Source organism: Microcaecilia unicolor, chromosome 7, assembly GCF_901765095.1.
Source record: "Microcaecilia unicolor chromosome 7, aMicUni1.1, whole genome shotgun sequence".
Lineage (NCBI taxonomy): Eukaryota > Metazoa > Chordata > Amphibia > Gymnophiona > Siphonopidae > Microcaecilia > Microcaecilia unicolor.
In genome coordinates, this window is record NC_044037.1 from 172,967,639 (window position 1) to 172,983,628 (window position 15,990).

The window sequence follows — 15,990 nt, forward strand, 5'->3', positions numbered from 1 at the left end:
TAGACCAATGTCTCATCTGTATTTTCTCTCAAAGTAACTGAAAAAAATACCCGTTTTCTTCCAAGGCAGTCAGGATTTGGACAGGCTGTAGAATGGAAATCATATTAGCTTCTTTTTTGAGTGACGTTCGAGTCCTTGAAAGTGGCTAAGAAGTTCTAGCAATTTCAAAGGACCATGTGGCAGCATTCGATCTCATGGACCATTATTTTCTTATTCAGTGTTTACTGGAGAATGGAATACAGGGCCATGTTCTGGCCTGGTTTGACCATTCCTGCAGGACTGTAAGTTTCAAAGTCGCTACTACATCTTCTGTCTCTAAACCACTTCCATTAGATTTTAGAGTACCTCAGGGTTCAACTCTTGCTCTATTATTATTCAACATTTTCCTAAGTCCTCTAGCCACTCTGATTCAAAACTTTTGAGTTAATGCATATTATGCAGATGATATTTTGCTTCTATTTTAAACATTATTTCATAATCCAGATTTATCTCCTTTACACAAGTGCTTAGATGTGATTAGTGCCTGGCGAAGCGATTAATGCCTGGCTTTCGTCTCATCGTTTAGAACTGTGCCCAGATAAAACAGTAGCAAGCTGGATTTCTGGTCAATAAAGTTGTCCAACTGTAGAATCTATACTATTTGGATGTCCTGTTAAGACAGTATAGTTGCCCTTTAAATACCTAGGGGTATTAATTAATTATTAGTTAATATCCACGTCCCACATTTCATCTGTAATCCAGAAGGACTTTACATCATTGCATAAGCTTCAACTGACATGTAGTTATTTCAATGACAAGACAGTTCATACATTTATTCATGCATTTTTATCCCCCAGCTGGATTACTGGAATGTAATCTATGTGGATGTCACTCAAACAAATTTAGAAAGATTACAAACACTCCAAGTATGATCATACTACTCCACTTCTTATGGAAAAACACTGGCATCCGGTATATTAAAGGATACAGTTTAAGATCTTGATTTTCACTTTCAGGGTATTGCATAATAGTTTACCCATAATATCTCACTTCGTTGACATCTTAGGTGCCTAACCAAACATTCATTTGCTGAATGATCATTGATTAATCTTTCCATCTCTGTATCAAACACATTTGGAACTGATCTGTAACTCTGCCTTTTTTATATAGCTCCTGCACTATGGAACTCATTGCCATCTCATTTGTGATTAGAAATGACTTACCCATTTAGAAATGCTTTAAAAACAATCCTTCTATGAAATGCAAGTTATATATTAACTCAATGTTGCCTTTACTGACAGGAGGAAAAAAGCCTTCAGATGCCTCAGCCTCTTGTCCTATCTTAAGACTTGTTGTGTGCTGGTGAACTTCTTCATCAGGCTTTAAAAAAGCCCTGGTTTTTATTGAACTAATTTTATCATAATTTTCTATTTTTAATTTTTTCTTAAAATTTACGTGTAATATTCCCTTGTTCAGTGTAAGTAGTATTCATAAAACTAATCGGGACACTTATATCTTCTGTGTATATGTCTCAGGTTTGCTCAACAGTGCGCATATTTCACATAAACGCTTCATCAGGAGTAAGCAACCTGCTGCCGTTCTTTTTGTTTGTCCAGTTAACTTCTGAGTGCGTCCATATCTCTTCCGCTATAGCCTTGTCCTCCCTGAGCGCTCCTGTACTCTTTCGTGATCTAATGGTCCCACAGATTCCCTCACAGGCTTCCTGCTCTGATATACCTGAAAAAAATGTTACTATGAGTTTTCATCTCTGCGTTAAGTTTTTCTTCATATTCTCTTTTAGCCTTCTTTTCAATGCTTTGCGTCTGGATTGACAGTGCTATGTTGCTTCTTATTTGCTTCATTCAGATCCGTTTTTCCATTTTTTGAAGGATGTTCTTTTTGGCTCCTATAGCCTCTTTCACTTTACCTTTAATCACGCTGGTTGTTGTTTGCTCTTTTCCCCACCTTTGTCAACACGTGGAATACATCTAGTCTGGGCTTGCACAATGGTATTTTAACAATGTCCTGCCTGATTCAGAGTCAATACCTTTGTGGCTGAACCTTTCAGCTCCCTTTAACCATTTTCCTCAATTTTGTCATAGTTGCCCTTTTGAAAATTAAAAGCTGCTACAGTAAATTTTCCCTCGTGACTTCACTCCGATATCAGCTCACTGTTGCCAGTGGATCTAACATCGTTACCCCTTGTACTATACCCCACATTCCACTAAAGATTATATCCAAAATAGCTCCCCCTCTCGTCGGTTCCTGGACCAGTTGATCCAAGTGTCACGTTCTCAAAGCAGGAACTAGGTTTGTGAACCCTTGGGCCACTGTCGAGGAGCGGCAGCGGCAGGCAAATCACCCAAGCAGAAAGCAGTGCTGAACACAACAGGCAGGAACCACAGAATATAACTAGAAGAGGCTTTAATAGTAGACAGTAAACATTATCCAGTAGCACAGCAAGGTCAAAGGGGCCGGCAGCAAACACGGGTAATCCATAAACTAACCAGAATCTATAGGCAGGCGGAAAGCAAAGTCCAGGTCCAGGTCCAGGCCAAGGGTCACAGGCACAGGAAGCAAGCAAAGTCAAAGTCCAGGAACAGGCAGGGTCCACACAAAGGAAACTTTCAGAGGAACTCAACAACCACCAGGAATCATGGATGACCTTTGTTACCAAGGCACAGCAAGCAAGGCTCACAGAAGCTAATAAGCCCCTCAGCAGCTGACCCACAGCTGCAGTAAATCACCAGCCAAGTAAGGGTGCTGTTCCAGAACAACCCAGCAGAGCAAGGCTGGCAACCTGGAAAATCCGGACCGGACTCACTGAAGTCTGGAACAAGGAAGACAGCAGAAAACAGTCCATAGCAGCCACCAGTTCTGGCCACCAGAGGGCAAGGAGAGCACCCACATGGAAAGCAAAGAAGCAGTCATTTATTACATCTAGAAATTTTACCTCCTTAGCACTCCCTGATGTAACATTTATCCAGTCAATATTGGGGTAAATGAAATCACCTATTATAATGTTGCCCAATTTGCCATCTCTCCTAATTTCTGTAAACATATTTTCATCTGTTTGTTCATTCTGTCCCATCAGACGGTAGTACAGCCCTACCAATATATTCCTTCCTTTCACACCTGGAAATTTTATCAATAAAGATTTCACCCTGCTATCCGTTTCATGTAAAATATTTTGTTTGACCAATTCCCTCTTTAACATATAGCGTAACCCCCCCCTCCAATTCGATCCATGGTGTCCCATTGATTGTCCTCCTTCCACCAGGTCTAAAAAAATCCACACTGGACCATCAATACTCACCAGAAACTATTACAAAATTAATCAAATTCATTTTAACTCACAACTACTTCCGCTTTAACAATGATATCTATCTACAAATAATGGGCGCTGCGATGGGACCAATATGCCAACCTTTTTATGGCAGAGCTGGAAGAAACATTTCTGAATACACACCAGACCAAACCTCTAAAATACTACCGGTACATCGATGACATTTTTATGATTTGGACGGAGGGTGAAGAAACTCTGAAACAATTTTATTCTTCCTTCAATACATACCATCCTACAATCAGATTATAAATTGACTACTCCCCAGACAAAGTCAATTTTTTGGACACCACGGTCTCAATCAGTGATGGCTGTATACAAACATCTATATACAAGAAACCCACAGACAGATGCAGCTACCTCCACAACTCCAGCTTCCATCCTTCACATACAAAAAGATCCATCATTTACAGCCAAGCCACAAGATACCACCGTATCTGCTCTGACCCAGGGACAGAGACAGACACCTTAAAAGCCTGACTGCATCCTTCAAACAGAAAGGCTACAACCCCAAAATAATCTCCAAGAATATTGCCTCCTCCCTCAAAACACCCAGGGAGAATCTGCTACAGTACAAGTAGAAAAAAGCCACAGACAGAATCCCCCTTGTAGTGACATACAATCCAGAGCTGGAAAAACTGAGGAAAATCATAAGAGATCTACAACCTATACTCCAGGAGGATGAATTACTGAAAGAGATATTCCCATCCCCACCAGTACTGGCCTTCTGACAGCCACCCAACTTAAAACACAAGCTAATCAGAAGTAAACTTCCATCACAGACTGAAAAGGAACAGAAAGGCACATGTCCCTGTAATTTATCCAGTTGCAAACTATGCCAAAACATTTCACAGGACCCCACAGTCATCCACAAAGGAAAGATATTCAACATAAAGGAATCTTTCACTTGCTCATCTTCCAATGTGGTATATATCATTCAGTGTAAAAAATGTAACGAAGGATGCTATATTGGAGAAACAGGCCAGATGCTTAAGACAAGATTCAATTTACATAGACATCACATGAACAATACTGGTGCCAGTAGGGCTCCCACCCCTGTTGGTCAGCATTTTACAGGACCAGGACACTGTACCAGTGACTTCACAGTGAGAATCCTGAAAGGTAACTTTAAAATCATACAAGAATGTAAGACCTTTGAAGTCAGCATGATTGAATATTTTAACATCCAACAGAAAGGACTTAACAAGGATCTGGGGTTCCTAGCCCATTATAAACCATAAAGCTGTATTTCTCTGTTGATCACCCTCCCCTCACCTATCCACACCTATCCTGTTAGAATATCAATGATATGCTTTGATGTCCCATGCATACCTCCTACCCACCCCCATCCTCCCACCCTGTCAGACTGTCATAGTAATGCTTGAATGTTTTTACTTATATACACTGTCAGCTAGCACATTTGCTTATTTCCGATCTGACGAAGAAGGGCAACCTTCGAAAGCTAATCAAGAAATGTATTAAGTTATGTCCAATAAAAAGGGTATCATCTTATTTTCTTTTCCATGTTTTATTTTGTTTGATTTCTATTGATAACCTTAAGAATGGACTAACACGGCTACCACACTTCTCTACACCAGGTCTTTGAAATGCCTATTATAGCTCTCTCTTCATTTAGTGCTATATACTCCAATTCTCCTATCTTATTTTTAAGGCTTCTAGCATTAAACTTTTTCCTTGCATCTACAGGCTGCTTTGAAGTTAATGGGGATAACTTTGCATCCTATACTCTGTTCTCCCATTGAACACTCCTGGTTTTCTTTCACCATTATTGAAACCTCTCTATCAGGATTCCCTAAAGATCTTGTTTCAATAGTATCCGTCAAGGATACTGTACACCGAACCATGAGCTCCTGGGCGACTGTCGGCTTTCCCCCCCCCCCCCCCCCATTTTAGGAGTGGATGATATTTCTGTTCAGATTGTTTCTTTTAATATGCTTTGATTTATTATTTTTGTTTCAATATTTTTATTGATGGCATCAAAAAGAAAAGACAATAGCATGTTTAAACTGTAATAGTAACGACCAAACCTTGCACATAGCAAAGCTTCACACTAGTATTAGGTCTCACCATCCATAGTGGCTGTTTTAAGCTTAGGTTTTTTATTCGCCCAACAAAAACGGCTTACTAGACTATACAAAGTATTCAAATCCTTCTGCAAAATCCGCAGAGGCAAAGTCTGTAACACATAAAGCCAACGTGGGAACTGAACCATCTGTATCAAACTCACCCTACCCATCTGCGACAACGGCAGATCTTTTCAGCTACTCAACTGAAGCCGTGTAGCCTCCAACAGAGCAGATAAGACGGTAAAGTTCCATAGCCTCCATTGATAGTCGAATCCCCAGGTACCGAAATGAGGCCTCCACCCAGCGTAAGGGGAACCAGGTCCCCAGTCTCGCTGTACCTGCTGAGAAGATGGCAGCGCCTTTGATTTATCCAAATTTAAAAAAAACCCTGCATAATCCCCGTACTCTCGAAAAGTATCCAATAACGCTGGCAGGGACCTGTCCAGATTTCCAATGCGTACTCATCCACGAATGCTGCTACCTTAAAACAATGAGACCCAATCTGAATCCCTTGAATGTCTGGGTTTGCCATAATATCCTTCAGCAGAGGGTCAAAGGATAAAACAAAGAGAAGAGGTGAGAGGGGGCAGCCCTGCCTGGTCCCACGAAGAACAGGAAATGAACGGGACTCCCTGCCATTGATTAATACCGTTGCCTGTGGTGTTGAGTATAATGCCTTAATAACCGCAACAAATTGTCCAGAAAACCCATACGCTGTCAGAGGCAAAAAGGAAATCCCAGTGTACTTTGTCAAAGCCTTTTCGGCATCTAAACTAATCAGCAATGACTTAAGACCCTTCTGCCGTCTATATTCCAGTGTTGTTAGTATTTTCTGAAGATTATTGGCCACAGACCTCCCCCCCCCACAAATCCCACATGTGAATCCATGAAGAAGATTGGGCAGAACCCTCGTTAGGCGGTTGGCCATTACCTTTGCTAGCAGCTTGACTTCAAAGTTTAACAGTGATATAGGGCGGTATGACTCGGGGCGTGTGGGGTCTCTTCCTGGTTTAGGCAATACAATTATCTGCGCCATTTCCATAGAGGATGGCAAAGACTGTTTTTCTATAATCTTATTAAAAAAATTAGTCAGAGGGGGTATGATATCTGTGCCCATAACCTTATAAAATTCCGCTCTGAACCCATCTTCCCCAGGTGTCTTAAGCAGAGAGCTACCATTAATTGCGAGAACTACCTCGTCCTCTGTGATCAATGCATTCAATAGCTCTCTTGCCCGAGGCTTTAGGGCTAGTAGGGATAGTGTATCTAGATAAAGCTCACCAGGTAACCCTGCATCTGCGGGCACGGCATATAGCTTGCTATAGTATTTATGGAATACCTCGCTTATGGCCTCATCTGTGTGGACAATGTTATCTGTTTCCTCTCTGATGCTGATTATTTTTTGCTGGCCTCCCTTAGGCCAGACCAGCTTTGCCAGATGTCTACCTGCCTTATTGCCGTGTTTGTACAACATATATCTAAAATATGTCTGCGATTTAAGGGCCCGTTGGTGCAAAAGAGTGTTCAGTGCTATCTGAAGGTCCAGCAGCTGTTGTCGATGCCTACCGGCATGAGAGATACCAAATCTCTGCCAGGCCTGACGAAGATGGGCCCCAAGTCTCAGGATTTCCCTATCCCTCGCACTCTTAACATAGTAAGAGTAGCTTATTATTTCCCCACGAAGCATTGCCTTCGCCGTTTCCCAATATAATATTGGTTGTCTCTCATGTGCTGCATTAGCTCTCTTGTATTCTCTCCAACAGCCCAAAATCCGCTCTTGGAAGACAGAGTCTTTATAAAGATCTAAGGGAAACATCCATCTCTGCCGTCTCGTTTCTGCGGGCCCACAAACCCAATCCATCCACACCCAGGCATGATCCGAGATGACATAGGGCCCTATCTCCATTCTCTGCACCTGCCCAAACTCTTTTCGCGATACCAGCAGATAATCTATGCATGCTTGGGTGCCATGCACCCTCGATAAATGAGTGTAATCCCTATCAGAAGGGTGCAAATCCCTCCATATATCAATGAGAACCAACAAATGGCTTATCTGTAATAACCCTTTGTTAGTATGATATGAAGTAGAAGGTTTCAGCTTAGACTTATCTACCCTGGGTCCCAACAGCATTAAAATCTCCCCCCACCACTAAAGAAGACAAGTCTAGTGAAACCAACCTATCAAGCACCTTTCGGTAAAATCTTTTATCATACTAATTTGGAGCATATATATTACAAATAAACACCACACGGTGATTGATCACCGCCTTGACCAGAATGTATCTCCCCTCCGAATCCGCCGTCAGGGTCTGTACACTCCCAGCCTGTGTTACTGAAGAGGAGTTTCATCACTACATAGCTGTTGATTATGATCTACAAACAGCTGACAGCACTGATGTCCAGATATGCGCTTACAAGCAGGCAACGGCTGATGATGAAACAGATGATGAAATGAGCAGCGAGGCACATGCTGACGAAATTCAACTACCTCCTGTCACTTTTGCAAGAGTGCTGGAGAGTCTCAACACCGTGCGGGCCTATCTGAAGGCCACTGGATGTCAGTGCTATGACAGTTTTTACCGTCTGGCAGACGTAGTCTATGGAACTCACAGACACAAGAGTGTACAGAGGACTATGACTGATTACTTCAAGTAAGCCTAACGTCAGTTAACGGAGACTGTATTCTGTACCTATAATAAACAGTACTGTACATATGCTTATCAGATGTAAAGCTTCTTTGGGTCACAACGGTTAAGTGCACGGTCTGTTTAACTGCATGTATTTCTTTGGTCCCAGACCCTTGCACTTAAGCGGATTGCACTGTATATCGCAAGCTAATCAATCCTAGGCCCCCAGATTCCACTGGGATACACAGCGTGGAGATGGAGAGGCGGGCCTTCCCACCTCTCCAAAGAAAACATTGTAACAGCTTGTTCAATTTTTTTCATCTGACACTTTCAAATATAAAGGCACGAGTTGAAATACATATAACCACTTACCGAGAATAAACATATTATACAAAGCTATACGGCCTAACAGAGAAATAGGTAATGTCCCCCATGCATGCAGCTTAAGCTGTGTCTCATGCAGCAATCTCTGTATATTTAATGTGTACAGTTGTGTAAGATCTGCAGGTATATGCACACCTAAATATTTAATTGACCTCTGGGCCCATTTTAGCGGGAAAACCCTCTGCCATTGCATCTGAGTTCCAGGTAGTAACGAAACAGCATAGGACATCCAAATTTAACATAAATCCCGAATATTGGCCAAAATGCCTCAAGCACACAAGTAAAGCTTCAAGAGATTGAGATGGGTTAGTCAAGACCAATAACAAATCATCTGCATATGCTAAAGTTTTAATGTGCTGATTCACAATGGACACCCCCCTCACAAAATGTGACACTGTGAGCCTACGTAACGGAGGCTCTAGCGAAAGTAGGAAAAGTAGAGGGGAAAGGGGGCAGCCTTGCCGAGTGCCTCGTGCTATAGGGAACTCTGTCCCCTTAATACCATTTACCAACAGGCAGGCTATAGGGTGATGATATAAAGATTGCATCGCACAAAGAAACCAACCTGGAAGCCCATATAAAATAGTGTGTGGAATAGGTAATCCCAGCTCACCCTGTCAAAAGCTTTTTCTGCATCTAAATTTACTACCAAAATGCAAGTTGAAGTTCCTGACTACGAGCCATTGCAAGAAGTAAATGCCTGACATTATGCACTGATTGACGTTGACGAATGAACCCTACTTGTTCAGATCCAATCAACCAGGGCAAACATTGCGCCAAGCGCTCAGTCAATATTTTTGATAACAATTTTATATCTACATTGAGAAGCGATATTGGTTTGTAAGCATCTACATTTTCACATGATTTACCTGGCTTCAGTAATAAAGTTATCAAAGCTATATTAGCATGAGGAGGACAAAGATAGCACTATTTATGTGGTCCTATTTGGCCAGTTAGCTTAACTGGTTGAGAGCTGAACATTGGCACTTATGTGGTTATGTGGAGTGGAGGAGTGGCCTAGTGGTTAGGGTGGTGGACTTTGGTCCTGGGGAACTGAGGAACTGAGTTCGATTCACGGCACAGGCAGCTCCTTGTGACTCTGGGCAAGTCACTTAACCCTCCATTGCCCGCCGCATTGAGCCTGCCATGAGTGGGAAAGCGCGGGGTACAAATGTAACAAAAAATTTAAAAAATGTGCTGACTCCACCCTAGATTGCCCCACACAGTAACTGGTTTCAGCTTTAGCGGTTAGAGGGGATATTCAGTGCAGTGGGCACAGATTCACACATTCTTGGCTCAGGCCCACCCTATCAGGCTCTCCCAAACAATTCTGTGGCAGCTATCTTGCTCCCCTCTCTCTCTCTCTCCTCTGCCCCTGGATCTGGCAACCCTTCATCTCTAAACCATCCCTCCCACTCTAACTCAGCTTTGCTTGTGGCAGCTATGATGCACATCTGCTGTCTGCTCAGGCCTTTCAGGCTTCCTTCTGCTGTATACTGCCCTCACTGACATCAGTTCCCATTTCCTCTTTGTCAGGACACAGCAAAGGGAAGGCTTTTGGGATCTTGCTAGGTACTTGTGACCTGGATTGACCACTGTTGGAAACAAGAAACTGGGCATGATGGGCCTTCAGTCTGTCCCAGTATGGCAACGCTTGTGTTCTTATGTTCAGGCAGCAAACATGCATTGCTGCTACTGCTGGCTAAGGTGCTGAGGTAGAGCAGGGAGAGGGAAGCTGTCAGGCTACGGGTGTGGGGGGGGGGGGCAAATGCTGGATCTGGGGGCAGAGAGGGAGAGAGATACAGGACGGGGAGGGTGGGGGGTTGGAAGGCCCATCCATCTTAACTATGGGTCCACCCAAAATGATATGTCTGGCTACAACCCTGATTCAGTGGCACTATCCATAAGTACGTAAATACATAAGTTCGTAAGTGTTGTCATACTGGAACAGACCAAAGGTCCATCAAGCCCAGTATCCTGTTTCCAACAGTGGCCAATCCAGGTCAAAGTACCTGGCAAGATACCAAAACAGTACAATACTTTTTATACTGCTTATCCTAGAAATAAGAAGTGGATTTTCTCAAGTCCATTTTAATAATGGCTTATGGACTTTTCTTTTAGGAAACGATCCAAAACCTTTTTTAAACCCCGCTAAGCTAACTGCTTTTACCACATCTTCTGGCGATGAATTCCAGAGTTTAATTACACGTTGAGTGAAGAAATATTCTCTCCGATTCATTTTAAATGTACTACTTTGTAGCTTCATTGTGTGCCCCCTAGTCCTAGTATTTTTGAAAAGAGTAAACAAGCGATTCACATCTACCCGTTCCACTCCACTCATTATTTTATACACCTCTATCATATCTCCCCTCAGCCGTCTTTTCTTCCAACTGAAGAGCCCTAGCCGGTTCAGCCTTTCCTTATAAGGAAGTTGTCCCATCCCCTTTACCATTTTTGTCTCTCTTCTCTGTACCTTTTCTAATTCCAATATATCTTTCTTGAGATGCAGTGACCAGATTTGCACACAGTATTCAAGATGCGGTCGCCCCACGGAGCGATACAAGGCATTATAACATCCTCGTTTTTATTTTCCATTCCTTTGCTAATAATACCTAACATTCTATTTGCATTCTTTGCCGCCACGCACACTGAGCAGAGGGCTTCAAAGTATCGTCAATGATGACTTCTAGATCCTTTTCCTGGTCGATGACTCCTAACACGGAACCTTATGTAGCTATAGTTCGGGTTCTTCTTTCCCACATGCATCACTTTGCACTTGCTCAGATCCAGGTAAGTGCTGCTGAATATTACCTCATACTGAGTTAAATGGCTTTAAATATTGACCCTAAAATAATCAACTCAGGTTATAATTCAGGTTTACTGGCATTTTCCACCCAGCCTCCAAGATGTCTAAACTAATGTTGCACACACATTAATGTTGATGAGGAAGGATCTGAAATGCTGGAAATGGGAAAATGAAGTAGAATATGAACTATTAATTTGGAATGTCCAGGTCTACAGTTTTTTTTCAAACAAATATTTTCATTTAGCTTTTTAGTAAACCTCTCAATGAGAAAAAAATTCCAAAGGATTCTAAGAGTTAAACCGTATGGCATAGTCAATACTTAACCAATATCAAATTTAAACTGTGGTGCAATTTATGTAGATTTTGCCCACACCTTTTTCTGTAGTAGCTCAAGGTGAGTTACATTCAGGTACACTGGGTATTACACTGGTGCAATGCTGCTCTTGCACTCTTATCTTCATGCTATTTTTGAGACATGCTAATAGAAATACCAGAATTGAACGATAGATGGCAGTAAGATACCAAAATGCCTTTAAAAAAATCACAGATATTTTTGACCTACCACACTGCTGGAGAACTTCAGGGGTCTTTCACATTTCTTTTCTTTTCAAATTTCTCCCCATTTCCATCCCACTATCTTTGTTTCCCCTTCCCCATATAACACGTCTGTGTGGATACAGAGACCCACCCCCAGTCCAAGGGATACTTTTACAAAGCACAGCTTCAGTACTGCCTGTTGGTTAGTAAAGAGTCTTCATAGTAGCAACATTTGCCTTCCCTTCCTCCCTAGTCCTGCACCATTCGTCAGTGCACCCAGAGACTCTGAACATCCCACCATACAACACAGTAGAACCTGCACCAAGCTAACGTCCCTTTCTATTTCTTATTTCATAACTTAAGAAAGATGAACTTTGAATAAAGATTTTACTGTTCCGCTACAGGAAACATTGAGACACAGCTAACAACATTTTTTTTTAATGATGTTTTGTTGAGTAAATGTCTTTTCTTACCTGGGAAAAGGTCTGTGCATCTCATAAAGATCTCCCAATAAATAAGACCTAGTGCATACATATCAACTTGTTTTAGAGCAGATTCACAATCCCTCAAGTTTACTGCTCCTTCTAGAACTTCAGGGGCCATATAGCGGATTGTACCAACCTGCAGAGACACAGAGGCAACATGCTGAAACACACTTATAGACACCAACAATAAATCCTTATGTTAGTACTGAACTCAAAGGGGTAAAGTCCCCTATGAAAAAATAGAAAAGAAACACGGATGTAGAGGAGGACAAACAAAAAAGTAAAAAAAAGGAAATCTTGGAGTTAAAGAATGACATAAATTGCTAAATGCTCCAAAAAGGTTTAGTGTATGTCATATATACTAAACCTTTTTGGAACAGTTTAGCAGTGAAAGCACTTAAACCGATAATTTCCCATGAGGATGCTTTAAACCCCCAAACTACAGATACTTGTGTTTAGAAGTTTTCAAATCATTGTTACTCCTGAGGCAGGCAGTTGTGCCAAAACAAGGCACTGTGTTGAGTCTTTGGAGATTTGTTTTATGCAGACTTGTTGGTCCACGTTTTATCATTTTTACAACAAACTTGGCATTTGTCATTCTTTGACTACAAGGTTTCCTTTTTTCACTTTTTTTGTTGGTCCTCCCCTACTTCTGTTTTTCTTTTCACATTCTTATACAGCCCACAAAGGTGATCCTGGGGGGGGGGGCAACATATATGAATACTTTATAAAAGACTAGTAAAACATGCCCGTTTCTGGAGCAAATGAAACGGGCGCTAGCAAGGTTTTCCTCCCGAACCCCCCCCTACCCACCCCTTCGGCATTGTGAAGCCACTGACCGCCATTGCTCCGCACCTCATCAATGCACGCCACCTTCATCTCCTGAGTTGTGAAGCCACTGACGCCATTGCTCCGCCCTCGCTCTGTGATGCCATTGCTCCGCCCTCGACGTCATCACGTTTGACACGAGGGCGGGGCCCAGAGACAGTGATTTCGGTGGCTTCACCACCACGAACTCTTCGAACCCGAAGGAAGTGACACTGACATCAGTGTCCTCAGAACGTTGAGGGTGAGTTTTATTATATAGGATATGTGTACCTGCCCAGAGTACACTCAGAAAGCTGCAAAATCCATGTTCCAATAGCACACAAATGTTGATGCACACATATCTGTTCCAAAGCTGGTATAAATGTATGTATGTACTCTAAGCGTGTACCCGTGTATTTATTTTTAATTTACATTTCAATAATTAAGTACAAGTAGCACTCAAATAAGTTCACATCCCGAAAAGAGGAAGGGAAAACCATTAAATCCATATAAGGTTTATTAGGATTTACTATCCCACCCATCGTACAGACATCTGAGCAGGTTACAATCTAAAATACAGGGGGAAGGGAGGGGTAAATAACAAAACAAAATTAAGGAAAGCAGGGTAGAAGTACAATGCAAGATAGGAAAGAAAATAAAGCGTAAAAGGGAAGGAAGGGTTTGCCTGAATTATCTTGTCAAATAGGCCCACCTGCTGCGTCCATAGGATGTAGACATATCAAAAAGTAAGAGTATGCATCCAAAACTAAGAAATTTTTAAATTCTAATTTGAACATTTGTAAGATTATCTGAGAGCAAAGTGATTGTGGTAATTTATTCCAATGTTCTGGAGCTTGAACTTCTCCCTGGTGTGCAGATAGACCCATTTTCGAAACAATGGTATCACTAATCTGTTTTGAAAGGATGAGCGTAAAGTTAGTGATGTAGAGTAGGGTATCAACAGACAAGAGAGATAAAGTGGCTCATCTGAATAATGAACCTTAAAAAGCAAAAGAAGGAGCTTAAAAGATTATATGATGAGGAAAAGGGAGCCAATGGGCTTGAGAAGAGCAGTGACATGATCAAATTTCTTCTTTCCTGTGATTAATTTAATAGTTGTGTTCTGAACTAACTTTAAGCATCAAATGTCTATTGTTCTTAAACCCAGATAAAGTGAATTACAATAATCAAGTTTACTGATTACAAATGAGTGAATAAGGATATTTATAGCAGAAGGATGAAGGAATGGCCAAATAGAGCAAATTTGCCTCAATCTGTAATAGCAAATTTTAACAACTGCAGATATTTGATGCTCAAAACTTAGGGATTCATCTAAGATGGCACCCAGAATTTTGTATTTTGTTGTTCAGAGAGAGGAATGGAGCCTAAATAAATGGGCTGTGCTAAAATGGTACTTGGGAAATTTGTGAAGAGAATGCAACTTAACAATGCAACAAAAATTCATCCTACCTGGACTAAACTTAAGGCCTTATTACTTCTCACCACCACCTTGATTTAATAACTTGGCTTCCCTATCTATTAACTGTCTTTCCAGCTGATGTATAAAGTGTATCATGTAGGTAGTATTAAATGAATTAGTGACTTTGAATACCAGGACAACAAGGGATACTATAGTGCCATGCAATTCATAGTTCCACACTCTGGCTTTGGTAGCAGAGGAGGTTAGAGGAGGTGACCCAAAGTACTGTTGCTTACCTTTTAATTCTTGTTAGCTTTTAATTATGTTAGCTCTGACCATCAGCAGCAGATGAGAAGTGAGAGAGGTGGGGGAAAAGAAGGTAAGCCCAAGAATCATCTGGAAAGAATCAGGGTGAGAGGGAAAATGGTTTCTGATTTCTGTAATTCCATAGCAACCTTTTAATTCAGCAGCAATGGCTGAGTTTTGCAGCTCTTGCTACAGACCTGCAGGGGACCAGGGCTCTGTCCCATATCACAAAGACTAGCTGAAAAAAATGATAAAGACTCTATCATATCCTCTCACAGAAGCTCTCAGCTACATATAAGCAGCTTGTATTCTCATACAATGCAGATTCTCCTGTACAGCAGCATATTGTGCTGTGGACTCTGTTAGAAGTGTATATTCATAGCTGTGCGTCCCTCATGATACACTCACCTCACTTATGCTGCATTGTCCTCTTCACCTGGACGCACCAGTCTATTTCCAGTTAACTTCATAGACAGTCCAAAATCGCTAATGACACATGTGCCATCATTTTTAACCAGAATGTTACGACTGTTTAGGTCCCGATGAGAAATTGCTGGCTTGTAATGGTCTGTTGGGACATAACAAAGTACATATTATATTGTTTACTCTCTCCATGTAAAGGTAGTAAACTCCAGTCATTCAAACCAATAACCCGCTAGCCATGGTTTATCAGAAACAGAGGACTATGACCTTTGCAGAATCAGTACAGACACAACGACAGCAAAGGTGGCCCAGGAAGGAGGAACAACCAATAATGCAATCAAAGTCTTTACTGAAGAAAGACCTGACTTGGCCAAGTTTCGACAATAGAGCTAATCGCTTCTGTGTGACCAGTGTCTTTTATACTCGCAAATGAATGTGTCCTATCATGTGTCCATTATATTTATTTTTAAGAATCTGATGACCCTGATGAAGGCTCTATTTTCCAACTTGGCCAAGTTGGATCGTTCTTCAAAAGACTTTAAGATTGGCATCATTGGTTGCTCCTCCTTCCTGGACCACCTTTGCTGTCTTTGTATCTGTTACCGTGTATCGAAACAACCTCCTGTGTAATGCAGCGTGGGATGCAATATCATTCAAGTCCAAGCCAATGCCTGACCTGAGTCATTAGAAATAGTACATTAAATTAAACTTGCTTGCAAATGCCATTCAAGAAGCAGGACCTGAGATACCAGTTAATAGTGACAGAAAAGACAGCCTAGAAGGTTT

The 15,990-nt window shown here is 41.6% G+C and overlaps 1 protein-coding gene across 1 annotated transcript in view; it reads right to left on the reverse strand.

Moving 5' to 3' along the window:
- BMPR2 (bone morphogenetic protein receptor type 2) overlaps window positions 1–15,990 on the reverse strand; it is a 346,911-nt gene that overhangs the window by 30,046 nt on the left and 300,875 nt on the right. The window contains 2 exon segments of the mRNA XM_030209147.1: window positions 12,237–12,384; window positions 15,186–15,349. Of these exon segments, the coding sequence (XP_030065007.1) occupies window positions 12,237–12,384; window positions 15,186–15,349 (312 nt within the window).